Raw genomic sequence first — 19,078 nt, 5'->3', positions numbered from 1 at the left:
ATTTCGGTTGATTCTAATTTATCCTCTGAGACTGCTAATATAAAATAATGTTTTAAAGGTTCCCAATTATCCAAAAGTCTGACAACACATTGATGTAAAACAAGCCATCTAGTTTTTACCAATCTCAACATTTTGGTTCGTTCTACTTCGAAAAAATCTTGAAACTCGCGTAAAATTGTACTTTGTTTTGCACTGCTGGACACGTATGTTGTGATACTTCTAATTAAGCTTTCGCAAGATCGCGGTAATTTTTCACTAGCTTTACTAGCTATAAGCGCAGCGGAATGGCAAATACAATTTAATAATATTACATGCGGAACATCTACTTTTAAATGAGTTTAAAAAGAATTATTATATCTAATCATGACGGATGCGTTGTCACTTGCCATTCCAACAAGATTTTGTAAGGAAATTTGAAAATCTGAAAAATATTTCTTAAAAGTTTTATATAAATTTTCTGCGGAACAATTTGTAGCGTCAAAAGGTAGCAAAGCGAATAATTTAGTTACAACTTTTTTATTTAATGATGAAATATATTTTACGAGAATACACAAAAGTTTTGTGTCACTTATATCGGTACTCTCGTCTAGTAAAATTGAAAATTTAGATATTTTTAATTCTTCAACAATTTTCTCTATTTTTCGTCGCGCAATAACATTTTTTACAATTTGTGGATATTTAGTCCGTGCCAGTGCAATATCTTGTACAACTTCGGGATCTACACATACATCTTTCAACAACGGAATTAAATGATCTACTGTAGAGAAAGCAACATTATGCTCCGCGAAAAAAGCAGCTAATTTAATTTCAGCTTGTTTTACCTTGTCGGAATGTGAAACATTCTCTTCAATTAAACTATCAATTTCTACATTAGCACTATTTACATTATCTATATGAGAAACTGACTCGGCAAGTCTTAATAAATTATATCGACAACATTTAAGAGTAATATTGCACATTTTACATAAAGCTTTATTGTCATGCTCTGATGGAGCCAACCAACCTTTAAATGCATTTTCGTCTAACCAAGCTCTTCTAAATTTTCGCTTACAAACCTTTTTCCTTTTATCCGATTCCATTATACTTAATCATATTTTTACCTTACCTTCTTCTTGGGATTCCTATTACCTACTTATATTTTCTTCTTAGGATTTCCCATACCTCCTGCTCAGCATCAACCCGTCCCGATGAATCTAACCAACGGTTTTGGCGCGCAAACCTCATGTCCCCCACACCGTTATTTATAGATACAGTACTGCTCTCAGCTGTAAACTAACGCGCATGCGCGAGTGCGGGGCATCTCTGGCATCACGAATAGACATGGGCTGTGTTCGCGTAGCATGCTATTAGCGCTATCGTATCGTTTTATCCTTATTCTACGTCTACTGATCGATAAAGATAGAATGACGGAATAGCGCCGATAGCACGCTTCCCGAACGCAGCCATGGTGTGCCAGCGTTTCGAGCGTCTCTCTCCAATTCTCTCCCCTCTCACTTATTTTCTGTTCGTTCGGCAAAACAGGTTAACCAAACCTAACCTTGTTTAACTCCGTAAAGTTGTTATAACTGAACTGTACAATTAATCAGTTTGCCGCTTTTCCGTAAAAGTTAAAAGTTGATTAGCTACACACTTTTCGATCTGAGAACTCGGATTGATATGTAGCATCGCGGACACAGACCTTTAAATAAACTTTTTTTATCGTAATTAGAGTATCGTAATATTATTACAATTTATAAGAGCTAGTTTCACAATCTCCTGATTTAGTACCAACCATGATTGTTTGTTTCTGGTCAATTTTATTTAACAAATGCAATATTTAAGATAATAAAATAAAATGTATAAAGGATGGATAATAACAAAAGAAAAACAATATAATAAAGAATAATAATAAACAACTTTTATTAATATAAAAAAAACTTTTATATACAGTACAAGAATAGACTTCTGAAAATGTCAAAATCTGTATGTTATATACATTTTAATATAACAGTTTTATATTCAAACAAACGTTTGAGTATTCAAAATTGCATATTATTTCTATCATATTTAGATGAATGTGTGGTGTTAAAGAGAAAGTGTCACACACACTGAGAGCAAATTTGGAAGATTTTTTCTTATTCTAAGTAAATTTCAATATATGAAAATTATCAAGACCTAATAATTAATGTTAGAAAATGAAGAAATCAATTTTATAGAAATGAAAAATCACAACTGAAAATCATTATTTAACAATTTTTGTTAAATTTTATAAAAACGTGAAATAAATTATTGTTAATTTAAAAGACATACAATCACAATCGTTATTCTCTAAAAATAAAGCAATATTTTATATAAATATTGATATTATGATGAGATCAATCCAACAAAAAATGAAATAGAATTTCTTTGTACAAAATCTCAAAACGTGCAACATTTATTTTTAACATTTTTTCATATCTGCGCCTATTTTCAAGAAATACAGCAAAACCTTTTTTGGACATAATTTTCCTTTTTTTAAAAAGACTTAAGCAATAAATAAAAGAATTGATTTTTTTGTACAATAGTCTAGAATTATTAAAAGAACATATTTATTGTTATATTATATATTGCCAAAAAATGTCTTTTAGAATTATTAAAATAAATATTTTTTATTGAAAAAAGTATCTATCCCGTTAATATTACCATTTTTATAAATATTTTTTTATTGCGAAAAATGTTTTACAAAATGTTAAAAAAATATTGTTTTGCTCACTGAGTACGTAAAATAACCTTTATTCAGAAAACAATTATGTTCTGATTCATTCAATCAAATTTTATAATATTATTTTTAAATATAATTTTGTAATAACTAATTATAAAAAATTAAAAGTATTATTCCAGCTCTTTTTTCAGTATATTAAGTTCTCATCAGAATTCTCTTTTTTTTTGCAAACAACTCAAAATTGATAATACTGCATTAATTTTTCTTCACATTGTACAGCAAATGAACGAAATGTATGAAGTACACATTCAATCCTATTCGATATCTTAAAAAGGTTTAAATAATATACTTTAAAAAAGTACTATTTATTCTTTTCTTACGGATGTTTCTTCCGTATTTCGCGTTTGAAACTCGCGCCTATTCATAAATACTCGCTCTTTCGAGTAAAAAAATTACAAGAAATAATGAGATTCACGTACCGCGCAGGTACACGTTCGAAATTAAAGGAACTCGCAATCATTTTCAATTACAAGATACATTTGCGGGACGCAATTCGACGCAGGAGCACGCTTTACGTATCTGTCACGCGATCGCCTGATGATCCGATAATTCGCTTCATCAGGTCAATTCGTGCAGATTACCGCTTCGACTTCGAACGCCAGTCGACGCGCCGCCGACGCCGCTGCGCCGTTTCGGGCTGACGACGACTCCGACGTACGTTTCATAACAGTCTCGAACGGTGCGTGTCCTTGGCTCTGTTAACGCAGCCCGCGTTATAGTACAGGACGAGGATTTTTCTCGGACGTTTTCTAAGTTGTTCTCCGAGACCTAGAGGAGAGATCGCTTTCAGGAAAAGTCTCGTCGCGCGAGAAACCTTTCGAGAGGTTCGATTCGCTTTTTCCATCAACGACCTAACATGCTCACGGTAAAAGACTCAGCAAATACGAAAAACACGAGCTGTCGCAATCGAGTGACCCGTTCTACGTTTACGGCAGCCTCCTCCATCTCACCCGCTCCAACCCCGTTATAAATAAACATCGACGAGCGCGGAGAATCGGGATGGCTGCTGCAAGCGGAGTGCACATTGTTGCGACTCGCTCGGCGGGAAGAGTGCCAGGGTTTCAGCATCCGGACGGATCACGACGATGCTCCTTTGCTTTCAGACCGCCGTGAGGACCGTCGCCCGCCGCTCGTTCTCCACGTCGAGATGGGTAGCAGCGCAGCAGGTGATTTTCTCCACCTAATCTAAGTCTAACCTAAAAAAAAAGAGAGAGAGAAAGAGAGAGAGAGAGAGGTACGGTCACCCGTGGACACGTTGCAGGATACGACGTCAGCGCTCGTTTCCACGTTGATCGACCACGTTCTCTCTTGCCCTCTCTTCGCCCTTCTCGATTCGACACTTCTCACACTTGCTTATAATTGTTCGGAGAAATGAAGACTTGAAGGGCATGAAAGGTCACTCGTTTCTATCTCGGTGCTCTCTCATGTGTGAAATTTGTACGAACGCGCTAGATGACCGTGCGAGATGCCCTGAACTCAGCCCTGGATGAGGAGATGGAAAGGGATGAGAAGGTGTTCCTGCTCGGCGAAGAAGTGGCCCTCTACGACGGCGCGTACAAGGTTTCTCGAGGTCTCTGGAAGAAGTTTGGGGACAAGCGTGTCATCGACACGCCGATTACAGAGGCTGGTTTCACCGGCATCGCGGTCGGAGCGGCTATGGTATGTGTGGAACAACCTTCAAGCTCCCTAATAGCATTTCCTGCAGGACAGAATCTGTGTGCAGTTAATTGCAGCAAAATTGAATCAGATGGAAGACATAAAATTTATCAGAAGTAATGTCAGAAATCATAAAAAAAAGAATGCTACAATTTTTTGCAGCAGATACATACAAGTTTATTGTAAGAATCTACCTTCAGAGTCTTTCCGAAGATTTGAACAGAATGAGGAATGAGATCATAATCCTGCTGGCAGAATCTAAAGATTTACTGCAAGATTTATAGCATTCTTGCAAGATTATTATTAAAATCCTTGATAGCAAACTGCATGCAGTCTACGTGCAGATTGGCAGTAAATTTGATTATGTAGTGACAGCAGATTCATAGCCATCTGTGTCTGTATTAAGCTCAGGATCTGCATGCACAAGCAATCTGAGAGACTAAGAGTAGAAATAATACATGAACTGTAAATCCTGTTTGATTTTTGTGGCAAATCTGCTAACGTAGCATGGTCAGCAGGCTTCATCTTATTTTTGATGGCAGTTTGTCGGCAGCAAGATCGTAAAGACACTCGAGGCTGAGCAAAAAGTATTACAAATATAAAATACAAAATATTAGCAGTCATAGTATCTGAATTATAAAATACAAAATACTGGCAACCTTTCGATTTGAAATACAAAATACAATTTATATTTTATATTTCAAATCAAAATTGCCAATATTTTGTATTTTGAAATACTTTTTACCCAACCCTGCAAATATTGTGTAATTTGTTATCATTATGTCATCAAAAGTTGATAGCATGCTTTAAGTGAAATCTGTTTCTGTAGGCTTAGCTATCTGGGACTTATTATTCTGAGACTTATTTATTGGTACATTCTGAGACTTATTTATTGGTACATCTCTCTGCAAGGAATAATATTTTTTTTAGGCTGGCCTGCGACCAGTTTGCGAATTCATGACGTTCAATTTCTCGATGCAAGCGATTGATCACATCATCAACTCTGCTGCCAAAACGTATTACATGTCTGCAGGCAGAGTCAACATACCAATTGTGTTTCGCGGTCCCAACGGCGCTGCCGCGGGCGTAGGTGCGCAGCACTCACAGTGTTTTGGTGCCTGGTACAGTCACTGTCCTGGTCTGAAGGTAGTATCACCCTACAACAGCGAAGATGCCAAAGGTCTGCTGAAAGCAGCCATTCGAGACCCTGATCCAGTGGTGGTGCTTGAGAACGAAATATTGTACGGAGTGCAATATCCTATGTCTGATGAGGCCTTGTCCAAGAACTTTGTTGTGCCTATCGGCAAAGCTAAGATAGAGCGGGTGGGCAATCACGTGACATTGGTAGCACATTCCAAGGCTGTCGAGGAGGCTCTCGAAGCGGCCAACGAGCTTGCTGGAAAAGGAATCGAGGCTGAGGTGATTAATCTACGTTCTCTTAGGCCGTTGGACATAGATACTGTCATACAGTCTGTGGTGAAGACGAAACACTTGGCGACAGTCGAACAAGGTTGGCCACAATGTGGTATTGGTGCGGAAGTCAGTGCGAGAATCGCCGAGAGTAAGTTTTATTCAATATATATCTCTTGTATTTTATTTGTACTTATGTTAAATTGGAATCAGACAATTTAAATTAGAACTGATTAGAATTTAAGTTTCAAAGATATATATGTCACATCTTAAAGTATTGCCAAAAATTTTTCAATTTTATAGATTGTTCTATTCTCATGTTTAAGTATCTATGTCAAATTTGAGCATAAATCTCTGCAAATGTTCTAGGTTGTTCCGAATTATGCCACTAATATGTATCAAATGACTCCACGTTATCTGTGTGTTAGCCACTCCTGTTATATTGTACACAAAAACTATATATTTATATAATATATTTTACTATTTTATCATTTTAAACATATTTAATCGTGTAAAACTAAAACACTTATTATAATCAAAAATTATTTGATTTTATCATTTTACACAGATACATTATCATAGTAACAATTTAAGAATAAACTTAGTTGTGAACAGTTAAAAGTATTTTCGAAATAGAATTTTTGGAAACCACTTTTCATGAAAAATCACATTGTGTATATGCATTTACTGTTTTTGACAAGGCTATTTGATATACTTTAACGACTGCTTTTTGGTAATATTTAAACACTTTTAATCAGCTGTGTTTTATTACAGATATAAAACAAATTATGATGGCGTCATTTGGGTCAGTGGCATAATTCTATACATTTACCTTATATAAATCATTATCAAGCCATTTTTCGTTGTTTTCTTCTTTGCAACTAGTTTCAGGCTAAAATTCGAATGTTTGCGACTAAAATTTTTGATCGTTGATCAAGAAAAAAAAGAATAAACTTAAGAAACAAAGATCCTAAGAAATCTAAGATGCATTTAAGCATGTTTTGTCTCTACAAGATCAGCTAAAAGATATTCCTACAATATTCTACAATAACTTATAATTATAATAGCTGATATTGTAGAACCAAAACGTCCTTAAATGCATTGAATAAAAGGTTAAATTGCGAACAATCCCGAAATTATTTCAATTTTAGAAACGGGTTTTTTTCGATTTATGTTCATTAATTTTTTCTCGACAGTGTTCCTCTTATTTGCTTAACAACATTATTTGTTTTCAGGTGAAGCCTTTTATCATCTTGACGCACCTGTGATCCGCATTACGGGCGTTGACACGCCTATGCCATATGCGAAATCGCTGGAGGTCGCGGCCTTGCCACAAATCAAAGACATAGTGAACGCCGTTAACAAATTGCTAGGAGTCACGCAGTAGTGAACCGTACGCACATGCTTAGGCGAAATTATAATATTTCTACGGTTTTCCTAACGCACCTGTTTTCCTACCCCATGCACCACATCTCTACTCGGTACAGCGTACTCCTCGTCCAAATATCGATGAATAACAGTAGAATATAGAAGAATAAACGAGTGACAGTAAGTACAAAAAATTTCTGTTCAATAAAGATAATACGCTGTCGCCACCAAATAGAATATTTTGGAAACATTGCCTTATAAGTTTCATTTGTTCTTACAAGACAACGGAAAGACGTTTCTATAAATTTGATTTAATGTATAAATGATGTTTTAAATAAATGTGCTTCTTAAGGCTCGTTTTCTAATATAATGGTTAACTAAAATATTAGATTTTATATGTATAAGTTAAAAATTAATACATACTCCCATAAACTTATAGTTAAATAAATTAAATTACATGTTTAAATATACATAACCTTTAGTTTATTTAACTATAAAACTTATGATAGAGCTTGTATTAGTTCATTTTCAACTTATAGTTTTGGTATTATATATTATGAAAACGAGCTATAAACTAGCGCGAAAAATGTGCGATGTGTATTCTGTATATTTATATGTATAATATACATAATACTAATAATGTTATTAGATAACACGTTAATAAATGTAAATATATATTTTAGTAATTAACAATATTTTATTTAAAAGATATCCAATTGTTATAATTGCCAACAAATGCAAAGTGAAAAATTCTCTAAGTCATTTCATTAATATTCATATTGGATTTAAATGAAATGAAATCAACTTCCAGTTAAATGGTTACGTAATGAGCACATCGAGTTACTGCCGTATCTATACGAACTGCCTTTCGCATTGTAGAATTTCACATCGCGCACTCAAATGAAAATATCAATAACTTATAAGAAAATGTTGATAATGCAATATGCATTATTGCATATATGTATATCTAACTGAGCAATTACAGCAGCATACGAGGTGCTACTATTTATTACAGAAAATTAATAAATACCGTAGTATAAATTATCAAAATCCTATCGTTTACTTTTACCTTCTTTAACTATATGTATATATTATTACATATACATTTGGTATTTATTAAAGAATACCGTGCCGATGACCTTGATCTTGACATGTTATAGAAGTGAAGAACTTTTCCTTTCAAATTAATCGGCGGTCTCGTATAGTTTTTGAGATATACATATAACTCATTTTTGAGATTCATTAATTTTCATTAATATGTCAAGGTCAAGATCATGAACGCAGTGTCTGCTAATGTAAATAATTAACATTTATTTTTTACATTGATAATTATGTATGATACATACGTAATAGACAACATGTCACTACTGTCATGTAACGTTCAAATGCATCTCTCAATTCTCCTTCTCTGTGATAAAAATGGAATAATTAATATTTTTTAAAGCTCTTCATATTTAAACGAAATATTATTCATTTGCGTATCAATTAATGCAATTCCTACCTAAGTACGTCCATGTCAAGTGCACATTGTGTATATACAGCCAAGAAATTCCGTAAATCGGAGTGCGTCCAATTGACCTGTCGCCAAGGTTCGATACATCTCTCTACCAGTTCCAAAAAGAAAAATCTCAATTCCCGTGATCTGTGCAAGTTGCATCCAATTCCGAGTATCGCTCTCGAATACGAGCGAAAATTTATGTCTAATTCTTGATAGGATCGGTCAAGAAGCATCGGTTTGAGCTTAAAGCATACCAAACTGAAACATATTGATTTTTTCCTCTATTATTTTTGTGATTTTTATGACGAATAAACATCGTTATTCGTTATTTTATATAGAATGCAACATACTGTTTGTGATGTTTATCGTTTTCCAGAAGAACTCTACATTCCGATAATTCCTGTAAAAATTCCCTATCCAAGTCAGTATCAAAGTATTCAGATCCAACGCAACGGTACGTCCATGACGACATCATACTGTTAGCGCAGTGATACAGATCGGGAAAAGTTAGAAACTGTAATTTTCTCTTATTCATTTCGAATCGCAGGCATGCTATGAACACCACAGCAGCGTATCGCCTAATAATTAAAAACGACTAATTACCACATTATAAATGACATGCATAACTCTTATTATTATGCACTCGTGCACGAAGGCAAGTTTTATTACAATTTCTATAAGGAAAGATACGTTATGTACATACTTAGCGAGATCTTCAGAAAGTAAGAAGTGTTGTTTGATATTTGTTGCGAGAGAACCCGGTAGATCCTCAACAGTTTTGAACACCCTTTTCACATTATCGTATTGTCTCCTACAGCTCTTCAACGTGATCCCTGTTTTTTCTGCTACCTCGTCCATATCCTTCCTACTTTTGGATGTAATCTTTTTTCCCAGTAACTCACGTATAACAACATCGTCAAATTCGTAATACCTGAGACCAGTAATTGTATCGGACTCACAGGAAAATAATAAAATTTTAATTATGATTAAAAAGAATCATACATGTGCTTACATTTCTATAAGCATTTGACTAGTTTGCGGCTCTATCTGAAAGGCCAACTGCTCACTGGCAAGTTTCGTAGGAGTGTGAAGCAGTTTTTCAAGTAAAGCATAGGTGCGATAGTGGTCGAGGACATCGGACGCAACCAGCTCGAGCGGCGCGTTAGTCTGCTGACAGATTCCCCGCTGATTTAGAATGTTGACCGCGTCACTGGCTAGAAAGAGACATCCATTTCATTTAGGTTCATAGAATTGAAAAATTTCATACATGCATGTAAATCAAAGGAGTCAATTAAAGATGTGCGAATCAAGCATTTGTAAGATAGAATTGAATTAAATCATTAATCACATGTTCTGAATCGAATTGAATAAAATCTGATCAAGAGGCGCGGTCGCGTCTCGTACCAAGTGAAAGCGTTAGCAAAGAGATATTTTTTTCTTGGATTTGAATACAAATTGAATTTGAATCAATTTTTCCCCAATTTACATTACGTGCTAATTTAAACGTAATAAAATATGTTCAATTATGTTTCAAATCTTTTTTTTTCAAATAGAGAAAATTAATTACTGTAAGAATTTTAGAAAATAATAAAAAAATTCATTCTATATAGATCCATTTTACAATTTACTGGCACTTTCAAGCTGCACGTCTACACATGTAGGTGTATTTTATAAGTATTAAATACATATCATACATATTGCAATGTTACTATCAAAGATATTTTAGTGCACTTTGCTACAGATATATAATGGGGCAATTATCAGTTTTGTTCTAAATTCCATTAACTCGTGAGAAATCTGTGAAATGTGAAACACATTTTATACAATTCTATTAGTATATGTAGTCTGTAATATTTATTAACGAAAATATAATAAAGGATCGCATAAGACAGAGAGAGAGAGAGAGAGAGAAAAATAAATCATATTAAATAGAGAACATTGACCGAAATGTGAAAACACAATGTAAACAAAGTGCCTTCTAGATCTTAGTGCTGTATTATTTTTAAGTTCACAAAACTGCGCACCGAATAACTTTTTCGGTCTTAAAACACTGATAAAAACAAAGGAATCAAGATAAGAGACAGATTTAAAATCAAATCATCAATGATTTGAAATTCTCGAACTATTTGAATTCGAAAACAAACTCGAATCGAACTATTTGATTCAATTCAAATTCGAACTATTCGCACATCTCTAGTTATCACTCACAAGTATGTCCATCGACCCAAAGTTGATAGATTTCAGGATCGACCAGTGTATAATTGCTAATAAACACGTCAACTTCGGACAGCATATTGAGGTTACGTTCGTGTTGTCATATTACGCAATCGGTCCCAGACGCAAAATTGTCGCGAAAATCACACTGACATCGTTTCTCGCGCGTCACAAAAGCTAATACAGGATCATTCTTATATTTCCATCTTGAAAATAACAGTATTTCATCAAAATCCAACAAAAGATCCGTCAACTGAACATCTGTCACTTTTAGGTTAACTGAAGTTAGCGCAAGTCAGCACCAATCAGCGCATGCGCTTTTGCTGCCATGAAGGCAAAGTAGACTATTTGATTCACGTAGTACCGAACCTCATTTAAACCTGCGCCACTATAGCGTGATTCCAGATTTAAAATTTGCAATTAGATACACGTGTAAATTTCGTGGACAATATAAATGGACATATTCATCGAATTGGTATTTGTTATTTACAAATTTGAGAACGGAACGGTTTTTTTTTAATGGAATTAAAGGACCAGAGACATGTAGAAAGGGTTGACAACCGCGTATAAAAATAATTTTGTCGTTTCAGAAGTGTGAATATTAAATTATTTAGATAAATATTATAAATATACAGGAGTGCGCGACGTTTCGCGATTTTGTTAAAAAGCATGATTTAACTACGCAGTATTATAGTGATCAAAAATATTGCCGAAACGTTTATTATTTTTTATACTTGTTAAGATTGAAAAATTAAACTTTTGCGCTTCTATAACTGCGCCGAACTGTTATTTGTCCACATTTTTTTGTAATTTTTTTATTATTAAGTGTTCTTATATATTGTTTGTTTCTTAAATATATAACTATTTACTTAAATATACAAATCTTCAAATATACAAAACTTTGATTATAAAATATTTTAATTACAAGTTTGATATTTTCTGTAATCTTTGGTTCATTGGACTATCGTCACTTGAATTTTAACGAGTCTTTAGGAAACGTATTCTTTTATTATTTCAGGAACGGTCGTAATATGATCGCAGTAAAAGTATTTCTGCTGCTACTACTATCACCATTAATTATAATATATATAATAATGATAATAAATACAATAATAATTACAACAATAATAATAGTAATATTATCACATTGTTCTACATAAAAATAAGGTTTTTATTGAAATTTTTTCTTTGAAAAATTTAATTTTAGTTATAAATACAAATAAAAATAAATAATGCGATTTTATTGCATTCATAATACATTTAAATGTAATTTAATGAATCTCGACTTTGGCCGTCTGTATGCACGCATTGCACGCTAGGTAGGCACGCCCCTGCATGTGGCGTGAATCGCTACGAATCGCGCATAGTACGGCGCTAGCTTCACGTAGTACTTGCATTGAATTAGCGGCGCTCTACAACAGTTACTGTTCGCGGCGGAGAGAATAGACGCGATTACGTCTCCATATTAGATTCGCGCGTATGTATCGTCGCGAATCGGCGTCAAAAACTGGCGATGGAGCAAAAGTAATGCGGATCTCTTACGCCGGAAGGTAATCAGGTTGACGTTCATGATCAAGAGCGAATCGCAATGCGCAAATTGAAGGATCGAAATGTCGATTCTCCGCCGAATGCCTCATGAGCCAAAGCGCAGACTTTGTAGCGGCAATAGCTACAAATTTCGTGTTTTGCTAGTATTATTTTTACATTATACATCTTAAATTACGAACGTTATTAATAGATGTACTTCATGTTATTTATATGAGAAAGAGGCAAAAGATACGCCGTGAGTGAAATACATAATAAACTCATAAAAAAGTTAAGAAAGGGGCTAGAATATATCTTATTTTTTAATGTAGATTCCTGAAAATATTATATATTGTGTGCTACGAATATTTTATACTTACGATGCAATATTGTAAATAGATAATCATATAACATCTTTGTGATACGCAGGACATGGATTGAGATATCGAGGCGCGTAATCAGAAAGGTGGAAGGAGGAAGGAGAAGACAAGATGGCGTTTGGGTGTTCGCTGTTAACGACACGGGATTTTGGTGAGCGTGATAAAATAATATTTTTAATTTATCGTAATAATTATTAAATTTAGAGAACTCCTCATGCTAGAAGGACTATAATTAAACTACTTTTCTTCTGAAAGTTGAGCGTGATAATTAAATTTTTATTTAATTCTGATAATTAAAATTTACGTTAATTTGGGCTGTAGATTAAAATCTGCATCAATTTCTAAAGTTTCGAATTAATTCTGAACAAATACATTTCTGGGAATATTTGAGCGAGGAGTCAATTAAACTGAACAATTATCTTTATCGCCACAATAATTTTTAGCTTCGTAATTAATATTGTAATTAATTGGAAGTTTTCATAAATTTTTAATTTCACGATTTATTAAACGATTAAATGAGCTTCTAATCAGTATTATGCTTAAGCAGATTAATTACAAATTAAGCGAGAAATCAGTTTACTTTATAAAAAAGATATTAAAAAATTTAATTTAATAACAAAACTCTAATTTTCATATTTCTAGTTTTTTACATGTACATAAGATACTATTAAGAATGTATGTGTGTCATATCTCATTATCAAAAATTTAAAAATTTTATGCATTGTTTTATTATAACATTTAAATGACTGTGTTTAAAGCATACTTCTCTTATTGGTTTAAAAATTTAATTTTCTGTTTCCTTTGATTTTTATATAAAATCGCATTTTACAACATTTTGCAAATTTGATGAGGAAGTAGCGTTATGACTTGAATGCAATTTTTTATATAATATTTAAACTAAAAGAAAAATTAGTAAATTTTAATAAATATTTAGTCGAATAATATTGATGACATATTTACTAAATGTATTTATTTTAGTTCAAGAACAATTACATTAATTTAAGGGTCATTTTTTTCTTATGGAATAAATATTTATGTGAGAAAAGATTTCATTAGTATTGTTCGAATAAATATGTATTAAAATTTAGAAATTTTTTCTTTCAGTGTAATAAATATTTTTGCAAAAATTTGTTTAAATCCACTTATATACTCGTTTGAAGTTACTTATCTAAAATTACAACAAAATAGGATGCTTAGTCTTATAAATTGAAAAGTTAAAACTCATAATTTTATAAAAAAATATGGTATTCTTTTAAGTAAATAATATTTTTATTTTGAGTATGCCTCTATGGATTTCTCATAAAAAGCTTTTTAATACGTTTTTACATTATAGTATTATATAATGATCAATACTTTTCAAAAACACACTTGCAACATTACAAATATTTTCGCTGCAAAAACCATTATAAACCAAATTTTTTATTGTTCTTTTTTTCTGCATCTGGTTTCAAAGTCAAAATTCAGGCATTAGCGTTAAAATTTTTTTTTGTTTTTGATTGGAAAAAAATTAAAGCTTTTAATTTTTTAATTTTGATTACCTTTAGCGCTCATGTTGTATAGCATCTATAATACGAATGATCTTTAATACAAAACATCTTTAATACAAATGCTTTCCAAAGATGTGTTCAAAGTGTGCAAAGTATGTCTTTATAATTATATGTATATTTAAAAAAAAAAAAGAATGCTTTTCTTTTAAATTTTTATAAAAATTTGCAACATCTTGACACAAACACGATATCAAAATATCGTGAACCATATCGGCCAAATAGCATGTTAGGTTTTGACATCAAAATATCGTCAAAGATGTCATTTTGACACCAAAATGACGACAGACAATAAGGTCAGCTTACTACCTGGATTATCTTTCTTTAATTTGGGATATTACTTTTGCAACTTAACTCTCATTTCTCAAATGTCTTCCTCCGGCATTATTATTCACGAGCAAACCTGAATTAAAGTCGGCATCCGACTTTGAGATACAGCTGCCAAGCGAAAAGGTCACACGATGTTACGTGGCGATACAGCCCAGTCACATGTCAGTGTTTTATCGGCGGTGCATTATTTTCATTTTTCCGCCGTAATCTCATGCCTAATTAAAGTAATCGTCGGACTTTGGAGCGAAATAATACGAACGGCGTAGGCATGCGCGTGTGCACTCACGCACGCACGCACGCCATGCACGCACGCACACACATACGTGAATACATCCACCGGCCGCAATTCCGCGCGATTGATTGACGGGCGAAGTGTAGTAGCAGCAACAGCAGCAACAGCAGCAACAGCGGCGGCAGCGGCGATCGAAATTGCCACTGCACTCGCACTCGCATTCGCGCGGACGCAATTAATTCGCGGCGAGGCGATGTCACGTAACGTTAAACTCGTTACCGTGCGGGAAACGCGCGTTAACCGGCTACGACTGCCAACGCGAACGGATAAATATTGTAGTACCGTAACAAAACCTGGCAGATTCGTCTTGACCAAGCATCGACCGGTCCATACGAAATAGAATGATGAAACAATGATTCTTGCCCGTTACGTGTTAACGAGATGCGAAAAATGGATAACGATAGGAACACTACAATTTGAAGAGTACAATAAATGTTCCAGATACAAGTATATACACGTGCACGAAAAGAATAATTTTGATGAAACAGAGATCTGGAAATAATTATGTTGGAACCATTTAGAAAATTGAATAGGATATTTAATTTGGTTGCTAGAATGTCAAAACTGTTTGCAGCAACGTTATCATGCTTGGACGTCCTGCGTAATTATTTTGATAGCCCAACATAAAAATTTTGTTCTGATCTGTGGCTAGTTAAATTTTTAGATGTTGCAGTAAAACTGTTCTTTCCGCAGTGAAAAAAAAAGAGAATAAAATATTTTCGACTTTAAGACGTCAAGCGTCTCATTATTCTCGAGACTCGCATCTGTATACTAATTCCGAAGTTTTCGTCACTCTGTAATAAAGTTTTTATAACTCGTATATTTTCAAAGTAATAATTTATTGATGGAAACATTTTAAATAGTAGTTTATATCTGCGAGGGATATTATATTATTAAACAAAAATAAGATGTAAAATTTTGCAAAATAAGATGAGTTTTACTTGGAAAGAACGGTTTTGCAGAAGTATCTAAAAAAAAATTTACCTAATTATTACAAATTTGAAACAAATTTTTGTTGGACCATCAAAATAATTATGGGGAATGATCGAGCAATGCTGCGAAAAGTTTTGAGATTCGAACAATCAACTTGATCCGCACAATTATTTTCAGATCTGTATTCGGCTAAATTTTTAGATGCTTTCCGTGTACCTATCAATTCGACAGCAAGACTTTTCCTTTTGCACGACGTTCCTTTTCTCTTTACATGTACACGCCCGTTATTTTGTATTAAAATAAGAAAAATTTACTTACAATTGTGTCGTTGTGTATGTACGTATCAAGAGTGTAGTCTCACTCGATATGAGTTAAAACACGTACTAAATAAATACTCGACACTTCTTATCTGCACACGAAGTCTGTGAAACTGCAGACTTCGCACTTTCCTTGTTTCCTTAAATAAACACATATATAGAAGAGTGAAAACAAAGTATAACGAAAAAGAAGTTTCATTTGTACATTTATTATTTTACCAAATATTGCATTCTTATAGCCTAAAATTAAATTATCGATTGTATTAATTCTACCTAAAACCTTACCGCGCACTTATAAAAAGAAATGGCTGGGTCTAAGTTTATTAAAAAAAAAAAGAACACTGTAGAGATTCGATGTGTTATTAAAGACACACACGCCGCATTTCGTATTAAAAATATCGGCTCATCTCTCGCATCGTGCTGCGCGATATTGCAAACGCCATTTCCGCGTTTTTTATTTCTCGTAATTCCAGTAGATTATTCTTGCCTGTACAGTAATTACAAATGTATTACAAATTAATGAGACATTACATCCAATGTTTTCATTTAACAACGGTATTCATTTCGATTAACATTAATGCTGTATCCTAAAATATTTCTTTTAACTTTTCTATAATAGAATTACTTTGCGTTTTCTTCGATTGTAACGAGAGAAAATATATTATTTTATTGATTGATTATGCGACGTTTATCTTGTTGGAACTGTAAAGACTTTTTTTTTTAATAGAGAGAATGAGAATTCGACATGATGCAGGCCGGATAGAGATTCGTACAGATAAATTACGCTATTTCGTCGCTGTCGCTAAAGACATACACTTACTTCGCGTGGAGCCGCGGTAACTATTATTTCCCTGTTGCATTTAATGTCGCTAACGGACATACTCGGTTTCGATCCCGCGGTACGGTGCCACCTATTGTCTCTCGCTCTTGCCTGGTGCTTGTTTTCTTTTCCACTTCCTCTTTCCCGCCTCTTCACTCTCGCATAGTCCTCCTCCACTTCACTATCCTCCATTCGTCCCTCTTTTACCCTTTTCCTCTCTCTCTCTCTACGTTTCCTCCTTCTCCTCCTCTTCTTCCTCCAACGCAGCCATCGCTTGCCGTTTCTGTGTCTGTCTCCCGGACGGAGGAAGGAAGCGCTCCAGGAAATTCATTTGCAGAGACGTGGCACCGTACAGCAAAACACGAATGATATATTTACATGGCGCCGAGGGAGAAACCGACGAGATGGATTTACTCGAGAAAGGTTTATCGAGCGTTACGCAAGGGGGAGAAGGGAGAGAAACGTGAAATGTATTTTTTGAAAGAAACGCGCTAATCCACTCTCGAAGCCGTGCGGAAGTTCGTCCATAGTTTTTGCCCTCGTTCGTCCCATGAATTCTCCAGGTTTTCGGGCGTGGCTGAGAAATGTACGACGTGAATTTGAGCGCGACTTATTTCGACGCAGCGGCGGATTTTAATGCGTCTCCGGGCGCGATTTGATTCGAATATAATAACTCTAGACCTTTGCAGCGCCTAATGGAAAACTCACCACGATATTCAACGTTCAATAGACTTCAGTTGAGATATTGCGTATATATATTTATATGTTGTTTGTATATTATTTTTCTGAATGTATGTGGAAAATTTAAATTTAGAAAAATAATATACGAACAATATAAGATAGACTGTGTGAACCTAGTTGACCAACTTTTCAATTTTTAATTTTTACTCAGGTTTTTAGCCAAAATTGAGAAATTTATCAATAGAGCAAATTCTGTATCAATTACTAGACACATTAGATTATCTGTTAACATGTTAATAGGTGAAAACTGATCACTTATATAAGAAATTAATGCTGTTCAAATGCATTTCTCAAGTAGACCCAGTTTCAGGACTCATAAGTTAACTTATAGCGTAGTTAAGAAATAATATTTATTAAGATGTATAGTTAAATATATTTTTATTTATTTTATTTTAACTTATCGAAAATTTAAATTCATCAGTATTTAACCAATTTTTAATTGTAACATAAATTTTAGAAAATAATTTTACAGCTTCTTCTCGATAACTGTTAAAACTATATTTATAAATTAGTGATTTATATCTAAAACAAAAACAAGAATATTTTTAAATTTGTCACCCTATCAGAGTTAATTAGCGTGTGCATCTGTATCCCCAGGATAAGATTGGCCTACTTGTCTCACTAAACCATTTTTGCAAAAAATTTGTGGTATGTGCAATTAATAAAACTGATAAACAAAAATGAATTGTGGGAATCTTTTTATAGGAAATAAGATCCACACTTATTATTTAAACAGAGACAGACTTCAAATATTCAGGCAACTGCATAGTAATTTTAAAAACTTGATTATCGCAGATTCAAGAATGACTTAATTATTTGAATGAACATACTTAGTGAAAAATGTAGCTTAAAGAAATGATAAAATTTTGTAATATCTTTAACATAGCTACACTACTTTGAATTAAGGATATGTCATATTTGAAAACATTAAAAATATGAAAATTTCATAGATTTTTCTATTATTGTGTTTGAACATCTGTAAAATTTGAGTACAATACATTTATTTGTTTAAAAATTATTTTATTATTTATTTACTATTGATTCTTATGTAAAATTGCGTTTTACTTCTTAAATAAAAATTTTTACATATATTAATAAAATTGTGATAAATATTTGTGTAAAAATTTATTTAGATCTTGTTGCTCATTTAAAAGTTATTTATTTAAAACTGCAATAAAATATGGTCATTTTCGCTGCAAAAATCATTATAAATTTTTCTTCATTGTTTTCTTCTTTATAGATGATTTCAGGGGGCAAAATTCGGGCATTCGTGATAAAAATGTTTTGTCGCTGATCAGGAAGAAAAAAGAA

The 19,078-nt window shown here is 33.3% G+C and overlaps 2 protein-coding genes and 1 long non-coding RNA gene across 5 annotated transcripts in view; 2 read left to right on the top strand and 1 right to left on the bottom strand.

The window, feature by feature from the left end:
* The first annotated feature begins 3,255 nt into the window (after positions 1-3,255).
* LOC105203272 (pyruvate dehydrogenase E1 component subunit beta, mitochondrial) lies at positions 3,256-8,224 on the top strand. 2 transcript variants are annotated; one of them, XM_011172049.3, is made up of 5 exons: positions 3,256-3,605; positions 3,844-3,906; positions 4,193-4,399; positions 5,327-5,957; positions 7,042-8,224. In XM_011172049.3, the coding sequence occupies exons 1-5, from the start codon at positions 3,597-3,599 to the stop codon at positions 7,191-7,193; spliced, it is 1,062 nt and encodes a 353-aa protein (XP_011170351.2). In that variant the 5' UTR covers positions 3,256-3,596; the 3' UTR covers positions 7,194-8,224. The 2 variants fall into 2 exon arrangements, with proteins under 2 accessions (XP_011170351.2, XP_011170350.2); XM_011172048.3 differs by lacking the exon at positions 3,256-3,605 and having other exon boundaries at positions 3,634-3,906.
* A 241-nt stretch (positions 8,225-8,465) lies between these two features.
* LOC105203273 (acidic fibroblast growth factor intracellular-binding protein) lies at positions 8,466-11,216 on the bottom strand. Of its 2 annotated transcripts, none has more exons than XR_005574913.1 (6): positions 10,881-11,216; positions 9,685-9,886; positions 9,376-9,603; positions 9,023-9,250; positions 8,676-8,953; positions 8,466-8,582 (listed from the first exon to the last, which is right to left on the bottom strand). XR_005574913.1 is itself a non-coding variant. In XM_026139246.2 (6 exons), the coding sequence occupies exons 1-6, from the start codon at positions 10,963-10,965 to the stop codon at positions 8,504-8,506; spliced, it is 1,077 nt and encodes a 358-aa protein (XP_025995031.1). In that variant the 3' UTR covers positions 8,466-8,503. The 2 variants fall into 2 exon arrangements, 1 of the variants encoding a protein (XP_025995031.1); XM_026139246.2 differs by having other exon boundaries at positions 8,676-8,930; positions 10,881-10,965.
* Positions 11,217-11,975: 759 nt separating this feature from the next.
* Positions 11,976-19,078, top strand: part of LOC120357907 — a 46,679-nt gene continuing 39,576 nt past the window's right edge. Inside the window, exons 1-2 of the long non-coding RNA XR_005574912.1 lie at positions 11,976-12,436; positions 12,840-12,941. This is a non-coding gene — a long non-coding RNA (uncharacterized LOC120357907). The remainder of the gene's footprint in view (positions 12,437-12,839; positions 12,942-19,078) is intronic.

The sequence above is a fragment of the Solenopsis invicta genome, chromosome 5 (genome assembly GCF_016802725.1).
Source record: "Solenopsis invicta isolate M01_SB chromosome 5, UNIL_Sinv_3.0, whole genome shotgun sequence".
Taxonomy (NCBI): domain Eukaryota; kingdom Metazoa; phylum Arthropoda; class Insecta; order Hymenoptera; family Formicidae; genus Solenopsis; species Solenopsis invicta.
The sequence above is the reverse complement of the archived record's forward strand: the minus strand, read 5'-3'. Positions and strand labels throughout refer to the sequence as shown.

Bases quoted from the DNA above. Each gene is read 5' to 3' on its own strand.
- LOC105203272 (XM_011172048.3), top strand. From the start codon at position 3,826: ATGCTCCTTTGCTTTCAGACCGCCGTGAGGACCGTCGCCCGCCGCTCG. The intron at 4,400-5,326 runs GTATGTGTGGAA...TATTTTTTTTAG, and splicing joins TCGCGGTCGGAGCGGCTATG to GCTGGCCTGCGACCAGTTTG. The intron at 5,958-7,041 runs GTAAGTTTTATT...ATTTGTTTTCAG, and splicing joins CAGTGCGAGAATCGCCGAGA to GTGAAGCCTTTTATCATCTT.
- LOC105203273 (XM_026139246.2), bottom strand. From the start codon at position 10,965: ATGCTGTCCGAAGTTGACGTGTTTATTAGCAATTATACACTGGTCGAT. The intron at 8,931-9,022 runs GTATGTTGCATT...AATATGTTTCAG, and splicing joins AACGATAAACATCACAAACA to TTTGGTATGCTTTAAGCTCA. The intron at 8,583-8,675 runs GTAGGAATTGCA...TTTTTATCACAG, and splicing joins CTTGACATGGACGTACTTAG to AGAAGGAGAATTGAGAGATG.